Below are 18,082 nucleotides of genomic sequence, written 5' to 3'. Positions count from 1 at the left end.
CCCCGCATCCCTTCTGCCCTGACACCCGGTGTCCCCCGAAAGCACCTGTTGTCACCTGTCCGGCTGGCTGATTGGACATAGGTTGAAGGTTCCAGCTGTCCCTTCCTTGGGTTTGATTAATTTGCTCGAGCAGCACACACAACGTGGACATTTTATTTAAAAGGTTACGGGTTGATCGTAAAAGAGTATAAGGCAGGACCAGCCCGGTGGGAGAGATGCCATGTAGCGCAGGTTCTGAGGAGTGGGGTGTCGCCACTCTCAGAGCCGGCCGCTCTCCCCACACTCCATGTGGTCGCCAGCCAGGAAGCTCACCAGACTTCATCGTCTTGGGTCTGTGTGGAGGCTTCATGACATCCCGCTTTTGATTATATCGTTGGTGTTGCCCTGGGATTCAGCCTCCAGCTCCTCCCCTTCCTGGAGGTCAGGGTGGGAGGGTTGAAAGTTCTAACCCGCTCAGCAGTGGTTGGTTCCCCTGGCAACCAGCTCCCATCCTTAGGTGCTTTCCAGAAGCCTCCTCTTTAACATAACAAAGACCGGTGCACCGCTCTCCCTACTTAGGAAATTCAGGGGTTTTAAGAACTCTGCCAGAAAAGCCGGGAGGACTAAATATGCATTTCCCATTTTCACAACATCACCGGTGCATGTGTGTTGCTGGCAGCCGGACCCAGAGCGTGTAGGTTTGAGTTCATCCGGAACAGACTGACCTCTTCTCGGCAGGGAAACCCCATGTTGGTTTAGGTGTTGGTTGTGTTTTATCCCATTTCACCCCAGCCCGTAAGTGGTGGTATATATTTGGTTTACTGTGAGTGTGAGTACGGACAAGACCACGGCCAGGCACTAGAGCAGAAGCCGCGCAAGCAGGATGCAAGCCGTGACCTTGACCTTAACTGCTCACTGGCCGAGTCCTCTGGCCCTGGCTTTGGATTTCACATGGGCTCAGTTCCTTCGTGGCTCAGGGGCCCTCTGGGCCATCAGCACATCACCAAGGTGCATTCTTTCCACTTTCTGCTGTTCCCCGAGTTCTTGACCAGGGCACAAGCCGGGATGAATACATTCCTGTTGCTTTGCAGTAGCAGCTTTAGAAGGGACTGCATGGAAGAGGAGGTAGGCATTACTGCCCTGCTCCCTGCCGCGGCCCCCGCAGATACCTGCGAGTAGGAAGCTGTGTTAAGGAAGGGGGGAAAAGAGACTCTGGGATCCCCCCTCTCAGCAGACCGACTTTCTCCTTTAACACTTTCTGATCCATCCGACAAGATGGTAGCCTACGGATTCTTTCCTCCAGAAGCCTCTGGCGGAGGGCGTGCGCATCCGGGAGCAACCGTGAGCCCCTTTAATCCTCACCCTCCTCTTCTCTCCTGCAGTCTTCCGTCTGCGCTAAGATCGTGCAGCTCCTGGGACAGAATGAGGTGGACTGTCGCCAGAAGCAGGTGGTCATCCTTAGCCAGGATAGCTTCTACCGCGTCCTCACGTCGGAGCAGAAGGCCAAAGCCCTGAAGGGCCAGTTCAATTTTGATCACCCGGGTGAGTCAGCGGTTGACGGAGAGTGTATATGTGTGTGTGTGTGTGTCTGTGTGTCTGTCTGTGTCTTTTCGTGCACTTGCTGGTTCACTGAGGACGTTGTTTGACCCCTTGGAATCTGTTTCTTTGGATAACACGGGGATGAAGAAATGACCTTATGGGGTTATGGTGGGGCCTGAAGAAGGAGTTTTGAAATGCATTACACAGTTGCATGGTGTCGTGACTAGGGCTTGCATCTGAACGAGGGTGACTCTGTGTGAGCCTGTTACTTGAGACTGGCACAAGCAAGCTGGTTCTTCTGCCTCCTCTGATCTGAAGCAGCTTGTGCCCCCCCCCACTCCCCCACCCCATCCCACACATGCATGCCGTTGGCAGACTGTGAAACTCACCAACTGGCAGAGCCCGGGATGTCTGCTTGTGTGACTTTCTCCTTGACAGTCCCAGACCAGTACATTGCCCTTCAGCTGGTTTTGGTTCTTTTTTTTTTTTTTTTTTTTTTTTTTAAGATTTTATTTGTCAGAGAAAAAGAGAACACAAGCAGCGGGAGGCAGCAGGCAGAGGGAGAAGCAGACTCCCTGTGGAGCAGGGAGCCCAATGCCCTGAGATCATGATCTTGGACCCTGAGATCATGACCTGAGTCGAAGGCAGATGCTTAACCAACTGAGCCACTCAGGTGCCCCTGGTTTTGGTTCTTGTAACTGTTGGAATCAAAACCTGATGCCCCTTACACTCCCCTAGTTGTGTGTATACTTTTCTAGGTTAACATATGCCAGCTGCCAAGACAGCAGCTGAACTTGGAGGAGAGAGGTGGCTGGGGTCGGGGGGCAGGGAACAGAAAGGTAGAAAAAAGAAGTGAGTCCCTCAGAACGCATTCATACATTCTGTTTTGAGATCCAGGGAGTTTGCCTTCTGTTTCAGGTAGAGATCTGGCTTTTTTCAGTGGGAGTGTATGTGCTCCTCTAGGGTATGGTATACGTCCACGAAATAGAAGTGGATGATTATAGGAGAAGTCATTTTAAAATTCAGCAACATTTAAACAGTCTGATTTCCTTCAGATGCCTTTGACAATGAACTCATCTTCAAAACACTCAAAGAAATCACCGAAGGGAAGACAGTGCAGATTCCCGTGTATGACTTTGTCTCCCATTCCCGGTAAGTGAGCTCGTCGGGACTAGGCGTTGCTCCTCGCAGCTCCCAGAGCCGTCCCGGCTCCCAGGCTGCAGGCTGGGGCCTCCCCTGCCCCGTGCCCACGGCCACCTGTGTATGAGCGGCAGCGGTGTGTGCCATGGGTGTGCAAGGGTTGTGGAGTTTACCTGGTGCTTCCTGGAACAGTCTCTCGTCACCTTTTCCTGACTCTGAAAGGACAAGTTCATGAATTTGGGCTCAGGTGAGGGACGATACACTTGTCCTGATTCCCAGCCCCGAGCTGTTATTCCTGGAATCAGATGTGAATGGGCTGGGCAGAGGACACGGGAGGAAGAACAAAGAAAACTGTTCTTTCTTCTCTGCTGGTTGGACAGCGCAGAGAGGTGTGAGGGCACGGAGGTCACCAGAGACCAGATGCTCAACTCTCAGGAGAGTTCCTCAGTCATGTCCTTTCTGCTGATCTGTGTTTATGCTCCTGATGAGGTGTACAGGAGGGGCTCATCTTCTTTCCCTCCGAGTGGTTGCCCGAGGCTTCTAGAGGACTTCACGATGCCTGCTGGCCAGGCTCCCAAGCTCCCTCGAGCCTGCCAGGACTCTGCTCACTCTGTGTCCTTGGGACTGACTTCCCAGGCAGACTCTAAACTTCTGAATGACATTTCAAGCACGCATCGTTGCTCCTTATTCTTGGCTAGTAATTACTCAGTAAGTGTTTTCAGCGCGGTGCTGTTTTGAAAGTTTCTCCCACCTGCTTTTCATCCTTCCCTCTTGGTTCCTTTCTTTTCATTCTCTCAAGTGGAATTTTTTTTTTTTTTAAATGGGAAATTAGATTTCATGCATCTTTTGCTACCCAGTGTCTCTATAATTAAAAGCCCATCTCTGTCTCCCTGTGTGTTCCTTTAGTACCGTCTCAGCCAGTTTTAGATGCGGGATTCCTCACAGGTTCTGTGCCTTTCCCAGAACTGGAGGGTGTGGCAGAGATTGGAGGAAGAGCGTGAACACAGTATGCTGGAGAAGCCAGGCTGCTGGCGCCTTGCCCTCATCCCTCCCCAGTATCTTCTCAAGGGTGTCCTACTAAGGTCCGGATGCTACCGTGCTGAAAACTCAACAAGGTGCACCTCAGCATCAAACCACCATAGACCGTGTAGGAAGAAAGGGGTTTGGTGTAGGAATTGGAGCTAGTAAGAGTGTTGAGGGAGGTGCTGGGAGAGCTAAGATCTGGGAGGCTGCGGTCTGAGGCACTGGAGGAGAAGCCAGTGTCCATGGCAAGTCCAAGAAGCTGCCACATCTGAGCCCCAGCCTCCAAGGGGGGCCACTTAGAGAGTGTCTGCAAAGTAGCCCTGTGTTTCTTAAAAATTACATGGGTTTTGTTTCATCTTCTACATTTCCCATTGGCAAAGCATCCTGGGACCCCAGAGGGAAAAGGATTCTGGGAATTGTAGTTTCTAGCCTTAGCAGCAAGTGGTGGTGATGTCCTGTCTATGGGAGACAAGGGAGCCCACCAGCTCTTAGGTCCAGGGCAGGGCAGTGCTACAGAATTAAAATGCAGCCCAAGAACTAAAGGGCTCAAGGAGGAGTATGAAGGAGGGAGGAAGGGATGGGGTATTTAGAGCAGGTTGAATAAAGGAGGTGATATTTAAACTGTATATTGGAAAGCATAATAACTCATTGGGGAAGGGGATTTTCAAGGTAATGGGTAGAGAAGCAGTTCAAGGACGAGCTTGGTGGGGAATCACAGCTGGTTAGGAGGGGTAGGTTGGGGGTGAGTGTGCAGGAAGAGTGGCTGGAGGCCGGCCAGCCCCAGAGACCCAGAGAGGAGAGGCTGGGGATGCCAGGGCCAGATCGTGAGTGTGCTGGGAATAGGGAGTCACAGACGGCTGTTGGGTGGGAGCAGATGGTTCTGGTGTCAGCAAGAGAGGATCACGATGCTATTTATGAAGTCCTTGGAGTAGTAGCCGAGGTTAGAGCCTCCCATCAGGCGGTGGAAGTCCACGTGGCCGGCAGGCAGGATCTCACCAGACGGAGGGGGTGGGGTTACGTGTGCCGCATGAGCTCCATCAGGTTCATGCATTAAGCAGCGAAACCCCAGCAGAATTCCCGTCTGGACGTGATGTCCTCCCCCACCCCCGATTCCTTTCACACCATACATTTGATAGCCCCTCCTTCAGTGGCCCACAGCCCATCTCTTTGTGAAACTTCTCTGGATCACTTTTGGCCACAGCAGTCCCTCCGCTTTCAAGGGCCACTCGTCAGGGACCCAGCTGTTCTGAGCTTATGGCTCCTGATGCGTCCGCGGGCCTTTTATGGTGACGTACAAACAGATGTTGGACTAAGACCGAGAAGAGTCTTGTTTGCTGTAAATACCCTTCTCTGGCTTTGCCTCTCCTCATAAGCCATACGAGAAGCTTGGATTTAGGTTCTCTCAGATGCTCTGATCGTCTTGGTATCGTGTGTGGACTTCGCAGCCAGACTCCGAACTTCTCCCCAGAATATTGCACCAGGCAAGTCTCCTCACTTGTTCTGGGCTGGTAGTTGCCCAGTAGATGTTGTTCTTAGCTGTGGGCTGTTGGAAGGGTTCTCCTCCCTGGATGTACGTGCACACGTGGGACAGGATCGATTCCAGCTTCTTTGGGCACCAGCAACAGCATGGACAGCGATGTTTTCCTTGCTTTCCCAGGATCAGAGAGGCGTGTTTGTTGAGTTGGAAAACCACCTGTTCCTTGTTCATGCTTATCAGCGAGGCGTCCTGATCGCGCTGGATCTGGTATCAGCGCATGTACACCTAGCACGGTCACGGTGCTCTCGGGGTGTGTGTTTTCCAGACAGAGCCCTGGGAGTCCTCCTTCCCCACGCAAACGGGAACATTTCCGTTTCCCAGCAGAGACGTCCCACCCTCCTTCGTGCAAGGCACTTGCCCAGAGCAGCTCCCGTTTTCCTTCTGAGCTCTGTCCAGTTAGTTCGTTATCCTAAACCACCGGGGGCTCCCTGTTTTCTGGTAGCTGACACTCCTCCAGACTGGTGGTCCTCACCCCTGGCCGCACGTTAGAAACACCTGGAGTGGTTTTATAAAATACCAGCACTCTGGCTCTACCCCAGATGAATGGAATCAGAGCCCTGAGGGATGGGGCCCAGGCATACATTTTTTTCCTTCTAAAGATTTTAACTTATTTATGTATTTGTCAGAGAGCGAGCACAGGCAGAGGGAGTAGTAGGCAGAGGGAGAGGGAGAAGCAGGCTTCCCGCTGAGCAGGGAGCCTGTTGCTGGGTCCGATCCCAGCACCCTGGGATCATGACCTGGGCCGAGGATAGATGGTCAACCCACTGAGCCACCCAGGCATCCCAGGCATTTTTTTTTTTTTTAAGATTTTATTTATTTTAGAGAGAGCACACATGGGTGTGTGCACAAGTGCGGTGGGGGAGTGGTGTCGAGGGACAGGGAGAGAGAATCTGGCAGACTCCATGCTCAGCACAGAGGCTCAGTCTCAAGACCCTGAGATCATGACCTGAGCTGAAACCAGGAGAAATCAAGAGTCGGTCTCTTAACGGACTAAGCCTCCCAGATGCCGCCAGGCATGCATATTTTTTTTAAAGCTCCCCAGATGGTTCTGTGTGCATCCAGAATTACATCACTGCTCTAGAGAGTCTCCTAATCTTACCCGGTCCTCTTTGGTTGCCTTTTCTACCTCCTGTTCTGGCCCTTGGGTAGTGGCTCCCAACAGTTGCCTGCCTTAAAATTTGCCCAGGAACCCCTGGGTCTGAGCAAATAAGGAATCAGAGAGTGTTTATGGGAAGGAAGCTCCGTGCATCCTCTCGCCTGGGCAGCTGCCGACTTTCCTGTGTTTGCACAGATAAACCCATTGTCTTAAGGGTTTAAAAAATGGTTAAAAAATTAAAAAATTGTTTTATTTTACATGGTTTTATTCCTCAATGTGCGCGTGAGTAGTAAACCTTGTAGTGGGAACCGTTACCTTGCTTTTCGTGACTTTGGGGCAAGAGATTAGGTTAAGATGATGGTTAGGATGGAAGCGGGTGGTGACCCTGTGGGGTAGGTGGAGAGGTCATGCGTACCCCTGCCTCCCTTGCTTTCAGGGAGGACCACAGACACACCGCTGCTTTCTTGCGGAGCTGGACCAGATGGAGCTTGGGAATCTTTGCCTCCCTGTAGGCACTTCCTCTGCTCTGCAACTTCCTTTTTCTGCCTCGTCCTCTCCCGACCCTTCCTGCCTCCTTCAGTTGCCTCCGAATGGGGGAGGGGTTGGGGCCGTTGGGAGAAGACTGAGTTTCTGTTTGTGAAAGTTCAGCGTTAGCTTCCATAAATGCCAGGCCCGAGAGCATTCCTGGAGACGCCTCCAGAAGAAAGAAGGAATCACATCTGCTTCTGTCTTTCTCTGTTGTGCGTTTGGCAGCATGGGTTTTGTTTTGTTTTAAATCCCAAGGAGAGGGATGACTGCCTTCTATTTCTGCTTTATGGTGAGAGCTCAGAGGAGACATTTGCCCCAGTTGTGATGGCCCTTTGGTTGGCCATCAGTGGCGGTGGTAGCTTCCCCCTTTCGTTCCTGCTGTAGGTCAGCAGGAGGGGGCCCCAGACCCCCAGACAAATGCTGCTGTCCTCCACCCTTTGCTCACCCCGCCTGGTTCGGCCCATCATCTGCTCTGTGCTTTGCAGGAAGGAGGAGACGGTCACCGTCTACCCCGCGGATGTGGTGCTCTTTGAAGGGATCCTGGCCTTCTACTCCCAGGAGGTGCGAGACCTGTTCCAGATGAAGCTTTTCGTGGACACAGATGCGGACACCCGGCTCTCCCGCAGAGGTGGGTTCTGAAGGCCTCCAGCGGCCCAGTCCAGCTAAGCCAGTTCAGCCCCAGGATGTCCTGCTACTCAAACACCTGGTGGCATCTGAGAAGGGGTTAGTCACTGTATTGCATAACGAAAGGCTTGTGAGGTCACGGAGATGAAGTCAGAAGTTTATGTTGTGGTTTTGCGGGAGAAAAAGTTGGATTAAATGCCCAGTTCTGTGTGGTTTTCCCACAGGCATCGTCATCAAGATAGGAACTAAAACTAGGATGTCTGGGGGCAAGAATCCCTAGTGCCCACAGAGCTGGGCAGCTGGTCCCACCAGCCCGCTTCTGTAGTCTTTATTTTCCAGAAAGCTCTATGGAGGTTTGGTCCCTCTGTCCCGCCAGCTGCGGTGCAGTTGCTGGGTCATTCCCTCCGCAGGCCTTACTGAGGGTGTGCCTGTGGCGGTCTCCGTGCCTGGCGTCCTGAGGGACAGCTGTCCTTTGGTGGGTAGCAGAGCCTGTAATTCAGCCCAGCAGGACATGGAGGGGAGCCCTTGCTTCCACCTGCGGGATCAGGAGGCTTCACGGGGGGTGTGGCAGGGTGATGACGTAGACAACGCAAGAAATTACACGGTGCAAACACAGGCACACAGGGCTTGTTTCAGGAAGCAAGTGGCTGGAGTTCCTAGATGGCTGTCTAGAGAGATGCTGGAAATCGCTCGAGGCAGATTATGGGGTCTGTGGCTTCCCGTTTGGTCCCTGGTCCATGAGGGAGAGCTACCAAGGGGTTTTGAGTAGGGCAAATGAAAGGGCCTTGGCTCTCTGTTGGGAGATGAGTCTGCTGGAGGGCATGGGAGTGAAGACGGTAGGTAGGGCTGCTGTAGGAAGTGGCAGGGGTGAGAGGGTACCAGCAGAGTCAGAAAATGACAGCCCGCTGTAGGGGCCGTGGGGATGAGGAAAGTGAGCAAGGCTTCCAGTCTTCCTCACATGGAACAGGAATGACACCCTGTGAATGACAAGGGTGACTCCTAGTCACAGAGCAAATCTTGGGCAGATTGGAATTAAAAAAAAAAAGGGATTTATTTATTTATTTATTTGTGAGGGAAAGAGAGAGAGTGAGTGTGTACAAGCAGGGGGAGCGGCAGGCAGAGGGAGACTCAGCTTCCCGGCTGAGCAGGGAGCCCAATGGTGGGGCTCGATCCTAAGACCCTGAGATGACCTGAGCCGAAGGCAGCTGCTTCACCGACTGAGCTGCCCAGGCGCCCCGGCTGATTGGAATTTTATAAGTTCCAGCCCAGAGCCTTCTGACCTCAAAGCCTGTAACATGTTCTCTTTTCAGTTCATGAAACAAATTTGTGCTTTATCCACTTAAGTCCTCTTTGCAAGAACTATAAATGGAACCAGGAGAATATAGAGAAATGAGACCTTGGATTTTGTCCTCCCAAGGAATAATGTCTACGCTCTGTTAAGTGAGTTGTTCTTCCACTTCCACTCCGAGGTGGCGTGGGGGTTGGGGAGAATTCCTCAATGGAAGAAAGGAGAGTGGGAGGCCCGTATTCTAGTCCCACAGTCTCCAGCTAGCTTTGTGACTTCGGTGGCGCTTGGGACTCGTGTGACCTCCCAGGCTTGGGTTTCTTTATGGATAAGGGGAAGGAGACAGGCCTGTTTAGAGGGTCATGACTTGGGCCAGGAAAGAGTTGCGTGGTGTATTTTAATAGATCATCAAGGCCCAAGCCTGGTATTCCCTCCTGCACCCGCCCCAGGACCTGGTGTATCTGTCACCTTAGTCTCCAAACCCGGGTCCTGCCATGGTTGATCTACTCCATGTCCCCGTCAGTCTGTCAAATCTGGGAGGCAACTTAATGCACCCAGGGCAGGGGTGGACAGGTGGGTGGAATTGGAGTCAGATGAATTCTACTTAAATCCTGATTTCACCATTTAGTCGATGTCTGACCTCGGGCAGGTTATGTTGTAACCTCTTAGTCCCTCATAAATAGGGATACGCGCGTTGGTTGATGAGGTATCGATCAGTACTCCTGGGTTGTGAGGAGGAGCCATAGGCAGGTTAAATGCCTGGTGGTGCGTTAGCTAGCTGATAACCGTCCGTGTGTTAGGTCGGGTCTGCTTTGTCTGAGATGGTAGATGTTCTGTTTTCCCGAGTTTTCCATCAGGACTGGTCAGAACCTCTGAGTGGTCATCTCATCCTCAGGAACGGGGAAGCCGGCCTGATCCCATCATCAGGTCAGCACCTGGTACTGAAGTCCTGGGCGGGGGTGGGTGGGTGGGAGGGCATGTAGTTAAATGCTTGAGGGAGAAGGGCATGCGAGCCGTGGCCAAATAGAACCAAATTTGAGAAATCCAGAATTCAGAATCCTTGAAAATCAGACGATTTTGGCCTCTAATTCAAACGGATCATCATGGCACTGATGGCACAGAGAATTCTCCCTTGCTCTCTTATACTGAGATCCTTGTGCAAGACGAGGGCAAGACAGGAGGTGATGGTGGCTTTCTGTGGGGTTTCTCCGGTCACATCCCTGATGCTCCCAGGGAGGCTGTCGCTTTCCCTCTCAGACCTCTGCCTTCTTGTGTCACCTGCTGGTGAGTCACTTTCCTGGTGGACTTGCGGGGCCTTTCCACATGCTGCTTCAACAAGTTCATTCTCTATCCTTGTAGGACAGAAAACATGCCTGGCATGTGCTTTGTGGGATGGGAGGGTGGGTTAGTCAGGAGCAGCTGCTGGGCCTCAGAACATTCCTGGAGACTTGAGTTAGTGCCATGGTTTTGCCCTTCTGCGTGTCACCGGGCCCGTGACCCTTGTGGTCAGAGTGTGGAATGGGGGCTTTGCCTTTGAGCCGTGCAGCTTTGGAAACACTCCCATCACGGGAACCCCTCATACTTTGGGGTATTGGCTTCTCCACCTTTCACCTTCCTGCCATGTGTGTTATTTACTCTAACCCACCCTTGAATTCGGGGACAGGTAAGAACTGAGACTGGGGACCAAAGAGGGCTGACACCTACTCTCTTTTCTGCTATAATTCTCTGTGTCCAGTCCCCACAGCTTCAGGGCTGCAGTGGACCTTGAGATGGTTAGTCTGTTGCTAGAGTAACACATTTCCTTGACTAATTTTTAAATTGAATTGGCTGAACCATTGAGGAATTGTATTTATTCTGGGTCCTTCTAAATTTCGTTCTTGGCTTTGGTTGACCAGAGGAGCCCTGGTGGCTTTGGAAGAGCGGCTGTGAGAGCCAAGCCGGGAAGGTGGGCAGACGGGTAGTTTCCTGCCCTTTCCCCCTCTTCTGAAAGGGCCTTTTCCTTTCCAAGCAAGTGTGCCAGAACAGAGTGATGATCAGGGAGCCGGTATTGAGTCCCTGGAGTTTCCGGTTTGTGCCAAGACCTTGTTCTGACTCAGTCCTTGGCTTGGCCCTGTTTCCTGATTTTGCTTGAGGAGCCGGGCACTTTGGTGCTGTGAACTGGCTGGCCTTGTGTTGTCCTTGGCTTGACGTGGGGTCTCGGGCTGTTGGAGGTGGTAACTTAGTGGAAGGCTCTCAGGGAGCAGAGGTGGGTGATGCCACTTGGTTTTGCACGTTCCCAGTGTCTGGGCAACATTCTCCCCCGTTTCCTGTTTCCCTTCCCAGGGTAGAAACTGTAGGGTGGCTCCTCCCTGTCTTCCCTGTTTCTCCCTCTCCACCGTGTCTTCCCGTGCGTCCGTGCCCTGCCGTCCCTCCCGCACGGCAACCCCCCACTCCCACCTTTCCAGCTGCTCCGCGGGACCGCGGCTCTTGGCTGGGTCTGGCCTGCTCACCTGAGCTCACCTGAGTTCCTCTGAATTCACAGATGCTGCCCTCCCCGGGGTCCCCGCTCTGTCAGGGAGCTGTCCCGAAGCTTCCCAGATTCGGTTACCGTCCTCATGGGTGGTAGAAATCCAGGTTTATCGAATACGTCCCATGCACCAGCCACAGCGCTGAAGACTTTAAGCCCATCCCCCTGTATTCTGGAGTAATGACCTTATGAGAAAGTCTCTGTGTATCATGTCTCTGTTTTACAGTTAAGGAAAATGAGATTCACAGAGGTTGGGTAACCTTTCTAAGGTCACAGAAGTAAGAGTGGGATCAGGATTCCAACCCAGGTCGGTTCTGCCTGCCCCGCTCCGGGTGGCGGGCTCAGGGCCTAGGGCAGCCTCTGGGTGACTCTCCTGTTCCCCGTGCTTGTCCCCAGCCCTGCGCCTTCCCCACGCAGTGGCGTGGGCGCAGGTAACAAGGGAGCCGCTGGCTGGGGCCGGGGGCAGCAGGAGAGCCCCCGGGGAGTCCGCGGGCCCGTGTGTGCGTGCTGGGGGAGGTACAAAGGGCCCACGCCATGCACGCCAGCCACGCTCATGGGCAGAGCGTGTCTTGTGAAACACACACATCAGGCTTCTGCACGGCTTTTAAGCAAAAGCTCTCCGAGTGTGGCCGTGTGTTTGTTTTTTCCCCAGCTCTGATACCCTTTGCCCTGGCTTCCTTTTCCCCTTGTACATTATCTGGGAACGTGGAGAAATTGGAGGCCACCCTGGCTGTGTGTTTTGGCCGAGGGGAGCCCGGTCGCCGGCGGGCCAGGCTCCGGAGGCTGGTGGGGGCGAGCCACGTGGCGGCCCTGCTCCCTGGCCCCACGTCAGAATGCCTGGGAACACCCATTTCCTGGCGGGGGGAGGCGTCTCTGCTGGTCCCGGGGCCGCGAGGCGCCGTGGGACAAGCCCTGACCCATCAGCAGGTGCCGATTACCCCGAGACCAGGGTTTCTGCGGAGATGTCTTGTAAATGCAGGCGCTGCTGGGAGAGTCAGGAGGTCTGGCCGTGTCACCTGACCCTCTGGAATGTGGTCTTCTCACCATCTAATCTCACACATTCCACACCAGCCCGAATCCTAACCACGACAGCCTCCCTCTTTCCTGCCCCTGCCTGTGTGCGTGTGTGCGTGCGTGTGCGGACACACGGAATTATCTAGAGACGTGGCTGTCGGGAAATTCACTGGCAAGTGTGCCCTGGTGCATTTGCAGTGAGGTTCATCCCCTGCTGAGTCTGTAACCTGAGAAATGGTCGAGAGGAGCCAAGGGGCCTTCACGAATGGTTGCTGATGGACAGGGCACCCTCTCGGGGTTGGGGTAGAAGATCGGGCAGCCGTGGGGCTAAGATTTACAACAACACCTGTAGGGAGGCGCTGTTTTGACGGAGAGAATCTCCTCCCAAGTTCTCACTGCCGAGTTTGGAGGGAGGCTGAGGCTCAGGGAGGTTGGTGTAGAGTGGCTGAGCCAGGATCCTAGTCCCTAGTCCCTAGAGTTTTTTGACGAAAGACTGTTAAAATAATAAAGGTGTTGGGTTGAAAGCCCTTGAATGACACCACCCCAGGGGGAGAACGTCGAAGATGGGGAGTGCAGCCCACTGTTTCCAAAACCAGGATGTTGTCCCCTCAAACAAGGTGTTTTTTATTTGCAAGCCCCCGTGCTTGAGGTCGGCAGGAGTGGCTGGCCACAGTGGGACCCTCTGCCCGGCTTCTGCCCCTGTAGGGGCTGGAATATTGGGGGGTGCAGGTGTGATAAGGCGGCACATCAGCAGTAGGTCCGCGGGCCGCACGCAGGTAAGTCACTGCAAGGGGACGCCGTCCAGGAGCCCCACCTCCTCTCTGGGCCCCGTCTGCTCCCTGTTACGAGCCCTGCAGGACCGTCCTGCTTTTTTATGTTGTTCACACTGAAATTTTATTTGGGTCAAATGCTGCTTGAAACCAGAAGACTGTTGGCTGAGGCTGGACAGCCTTTTGCTTCAGAAGATCCTTATGTCATTGCCCAATTTGACTATAGCAATAAAAATGTAACTTGTTTTTCTTGAAGCTGCTGCTGACCCGCTCTTGGTCAAGTCTCTCAGGAATCCGGCTTGTGAATCATCCAGAGTAATCGCAGAGCCTGAGTGAGCCTGGTCTGCCTCAGGAAGGGCGGACATGTGTTGGCTCATGCACCATTTTCTTGATTCTTGTTTTTCCTTTTCTTATAGTATTAAGGGACATCAGCGAAAGAGGGAGGGACCTTGAGCAGATTTTATCTCAGTACATTACGTTCGTCAAGCCTGCCTTTGAGGAATTCTGCTTGCCAGTGAGTTGTGTTCTTGGTTTGTTTTTTGTTGAATTTAGCATTTAAAACTAAATCTCACACATACAGGTATGTAAGCCGATGGAGCCCCCGGGCCTGAATTTCATTTCTCTCTGAATGATCCTCTGTCCTCCAGTCCCAAGAAAGGGCAGCCTTTGAGGCGTTGTGCTCTCTGGGAGCTGTCGGCCGCCATCTTTGTCAGAATGGTCCTTCAGGGTCCCGCTGTCTGACTCCGGCAAACTCTGCACTCCTTGCTTGGTGGGCTCATGGTGTGAGGGTGCGCCATACCTAAGCATAGACTAGGCCACTGGGATCTTCAAAGGTCTGTGATGGTTGTAGCATTGGTGTAGGGAGGGCTCAGCAGTAGGGTATTTCCTTCCGAATCTCTTCTGCCCTCCCCCCACCCTGCCCCTTTGAGCTTGTCTTTGGCCCCTGGATACGTTCCCCAATGGGAAGTGTCCTGCCATGTTGGAATAAGCTTCCTTACTTCTGCCATGGCCCAGGTTCATCATTCCTCCTGTGGCAGCTGGGAACTCTCTGGGAGGTGCTTTCAGAGAAGGGAGGTTGGGGATATGGGGAATTTTCAGTGTTTAGTGAGTTGGCCCTCAGCACAGGAAACACTCTTGGCTTCAGGGGACAGAGAGGTGAGTGCTGCGGGAGGCCCACCAGGGACAAGAGGTGCAGTGGTTGTAGTGGTTGGGTGGGGGGCAAGGGTAGTGGTAGAGGAAGAGGTAGGAGATGATGTCATTTGAGAAGAAGTGTTTAACTCAGGAGATGCCTGCATCGGTGTCGTGTGTCCTCACCAGGTTGACCTCACCATGGTCTAACTGCCTAACGATTTATAATGAACTCTGAGTGAGAGTGGGGAGACATTGGGACTTAGCCTGATCTTAGTTGATCTCTTCTGGGAGACTGGAAGCTGCGGGCATGGAGAAGAGGTGTAGAGTGAGGCCGAGTGTGGGAATTTGTTTCTCTGAGTAATGAACTTCTTTCTTTCTCCTGGAAAAGTATGATCTCCGACTGTCTGTTCCTTCAAGTCTGTTAGTAGGTTTTGTGCCAAACCAGGCTAGACTTCTGTTGTTTCAGATTGGGGACAGGTGGACTTTTCTGAGTCAGTCTGAGTAACGCTGGTGGCCCGTTCATTCCCCTGGAGAGGATTGGGTCACAGGATTAGGTTTCCAGACAGAGGGCAGAGGGAGTGGAGAAGCCAGGAAATTCGATCCATCGGTCTATCTATCTGAGGACGGCTCCTCCTCTTTTTACCTTAATAATAGCGCAAGGTAAACTTACCGGACATGAACTAGAGCTAACTGCCACTATCTGCTGTTTCACTTAGTTATAACGGAGCTTAAAGTTCTGCACATTTTTCTGGGTGGTTTCTGCTTGTTCCCACTGTCCAGCCGCTCTGTGATCAGGGAAGATCAGGTCATTCCTGTGTAAGCCAGGAGCTCAGATCTGATAAATTGTCTGCCTAGTTCAGATTGGGTTTGGGCCTGACACAGTTGCATTTGAATGGTTTTAGTACACAAGATGCCCATGTGCTGAAGGCATCGTTAGGTGGAGGTGGTCTTGCGCTAGACGTAAGCTGGGTCACACACCAGAACACAGTTACTTGTAAAGTGTTCCACAAAATCCCAGTGAAATAAGAAAACAGAAAAGGGAATGTATCTAACTGTGGCTTTACTTTTTTTTTTTTTTTAAGTGTGGTAGCAAAATGACCATGCAAATGGTCATCAGGGGGATTATTTTTCTTGGATTTACCCTTGTGTTAGGATCAGTGGTGTCCCCTTTCAGACTGTGTGTAGAAATCCAAGGCGAACCACTTCCCTTTTCAATTTGGGTTTTTCTAATTCATACTTTTCTTAGTAGGGAGGAGGCAGTTACGAGTTTGGTTTCAAAGACCACATTCTCAGTGCAGGTCCTAAGCTTAAATAGTATTAAACCATTAATAATGAAAGATCAAGAGAGATGATTTATTGTAATTTAGATAAAGGAGCTAAAAAAATACTGTGTTGGCAGCTTCAAACTGCCACCCTCCAGGATCAGTGGTAGGAAGACTGACCCTTTTCTCATGGCCCCTCAACAGGGGCGTGGACCAGTTTGTTTCTTCTTTAATGCGTTGTGAATTTCTTTCTCCACAGACAAAGAAATACGCTGATGTGATCATTCCTAGAGGTGCAGATAATCTAGGTGAGTCCTGGTGGGGAGTCATCCGGTGGAGGCATGACTTCTACCCTATTATGTCCGTCATACTTTGAGGCAGGATGTGGTGACCAAGCAAGGTTCCATGGACGTGGCTGAACCACTGTTCTGTTCCTGGGAGCCAGAAAGGAATTTCTGCTTACGTAGTTGGCCTTGGGAACAGGCCCTTGTGTACATGTGTGTATGGCCATGGTCACAAACAGGAACTCATGCTTCTCTAACAGAAACCAGAGGACTGGAGACTGGCCTTTGCTGTCACTCCCAGCGATGACACTTAGAGAGGCCTTGCATCCAAGGCCATCTTTTAGCAAAAGCACGCTTTCTTCTTAATTTAATTTAGAATGACCTGCCATCAAGGTAGCCCTTCTGAAAGGGAGCTGGTTGCATTTATTTATTTGTTGGTTTCGGCTTGTCTGAGAAGTAGGGGTACCTCTGAGCTGAGGCAGACTGGGGCATGATCTGTGAGAAGTCCCTACCTTCTCATTCTCTTTTATTAATTAATTTCAACTTTCTTCCATTTAAACAGTTAATTTTTTTTTGCTGAGTCATTTGGGAGTCTGTCTTAGCAATGAATATTTCACTGTGTATTTCTTAGTTTTTTTTTTTTTTTTTTTTTTTTAAGATTTAGTTTATTTTAGAGAGAAAAGGGGGAGAGGCAGAGGGAGATGGAGAGAATTGCAGGCAGGCTCCCCACTGAGTGTGGAGCCCGATGAGGGGCTCAGTCTCAGGACCCTGGGATCATGACCTGAGCTGAAACCAGGAGTCGGATGCCCAACCGACTGAGCCACCCAGGCGCCCCTCACTGTGTATTTCTTAAAGAGAAGGGCATTTTCATTCCTGGCCACAGAACAGCCATTCCATCCAGAGAAGTAAAGACTGATACAATTTCCTTTGACAGACTTGAGGCATGCAGGCCCGTCGTTTTGTAGAATGGCCCTCAGTTTGGGTTCATCTTTGTTTCCTCATGATTGGATTCAGTTTACACAACCCAGGGAGAACACCGTAGGAGAGACGTTGTGTTGCACGGGTTCTTTGTGCAGCATCTCAGAAAGCACTCGGTCTTCATTCCACGTCTGGTGATGGTGATGTCAACATCAGTCACTTGCTTGAGATGAACTGTTTATTTCTAATGCTAAGAACAGAGAGTCCCCATGTTAACCTTTCTGAGCCTTCTGCAGGGATTATTCTACTTGGAATGGGGGTGCTGGTGGGTTCCCTGGTGGAAGGCTTGTCTCCTCCCTGCACTGTCCCTAACACAGCCGCTCTCTGCCCCACAGTGGCCATCAACCTCATTGTGCAACACATTCAGGACATCCTGAACGGAGGGCTCTCCAAACGGCAGACCAATGGCTATCTGAATGGCTACATCCCTTCACGGAAGAGGCAGCCGTCGGAGTCCAGCAGCCGGCCCCACTGACCCCTGTCTCCTTCCAGCCCGGCCCCTCTCTTCAAGAGACAGGAGGAGGGATCAGAAGGCACTGTTCATTCGTACATGTGCTTTCCTAGGACATTGCTGTATTTAAGAACACACCATGGAGATGACATGCCTTTTTTTTTTTTTTTTTTTTTTTTTTTGTGCTTTGGAGCGGCGAAACGAAACCGAATTTGACCCTGAGCTTAAATGACAAACTGTGCCAACTACTACTGGTGATGCCTAATTATGAATCCAACGTGTAACCAGTTATAAATACATATATATATATATAAAAGGATCTATTTTTGTGTAAATGTACAAATACTGTAAAGCTGTTTGCTGTAAGTATTGTGCAGGAGGGCCTGTACTTGAGTGTCCGGGGCTAGAGCTGGAGTCTCACCGAGGGGCCGTGGCCGCTGTGTTCCGCGGGGGGCAGGCTCAGGCATGGGTGCGGGAGGCGGACGGTGGAGAAGGGGGTGCCCCGGCTCATGGCTCTCGTGCCTGTGCAGCTCGAGGACAGTGGAGCTGGGAGCCTTGGCTCGCCCCTCCCCTGCCAGGGGCCGCCGCCTTTGAGCCGGAGCTTAATCACGTGTTCACAAGAGATACTCCTTTCTTTTCTTCTTCTTTTTCTTTCTTTCTTTCTTTCTTTTTTTTTGAATTGTAATTAGGCAAGACCTCAGCTCAAAAATCAAACTCAGGGAAGAGGCCCACTAAGGAGAACAAATCTGTGTTTTCTTCTTGCCCAGTGCCCCCCTCTCCCCCTCGCAGCTGCTTGGGTAGCTCAGCCACTCCTTCGTGACCCACCTGCTTCTCAGTCTCTCCACAAGCCAGAGCTGCCCCTCTCTCCTTCCCCGACAGGCCTGTGACGGGCTCTCTTCTGCAAAGGAGGGGAAGGAGAGAGTCGAACGGGATCT

The 18,082-nt window shown here is 51.9% G+C and overlaps 1 protein-coding gene across 3 annotated transcripts in view; it reads left to right on the top strand.

The window, feature by feature from the left end:
- UCK2 (uridine-cytidine kinase 2) overlaps window positions 1-17,490 on the top strand; it is a 67,319-nt gene extending 49,829 nt beyond the window's left edge. For 2 of the 3 annotated variants that reach the window (XM_032872981.1, XM_032872983.1), the window contains exons 2-7: window positions 1,362-1,521; window positions 2,574-2,670; window positions 7,328-7,470; window positions 13,458-13,555; window positions 15,694-15,742; window positions 17,032-17,490. In XM_032872981.1, the coding sequence (XP_032728872.1) occupies window positions 1,362-1,521; window positions 2,574-2,670; window positions 7,328-7,470; window positions 13,458-13,555; window positions 15,694-15,742; window positions 17,032-17,171 (687 nt within the window). In that variant the 3' untranslated portion in view covers window positions 17,172-17,490. Of the gene's footprint in view, window positions 1-1,054; window positions 1,105-1,361; window positions 1,522-2,573; window positions 2,671-7,327; window positions 7,471-13,457; window positions 13,556-15,693; window positions 15,743-17,031 lie in introns of those variants that run through there. The other variant, XM_032872982.1, reaches the window with a different exon arrangement.
- The last annotated feature ends 592 nt before the right edge of the window (window positions 17,491-18,082 follow it).

This window comes from Lontra canadensis, unplaced genomic scaffold (genome assembly GCF_010015895.1).
Source record: "Lontra canadensis isolate GAN:19392208 unplaced genomic scaffold, GSC_riverotter_1.0 scaffold46, whole genome shotgun sequence".
In the NCBI taxonomy this organism is placed as follows: domain Eukaryota; kingdom Metazoa; phylum Chordata; class Mammalia; order Carnivora; family Mustelidae; genus Lontra; species Lontra canadensis.
Note: the sequence above shows the minus strand (reverse complement) of the source record. Positions and strands in the feature narration are given on the sequence as shown.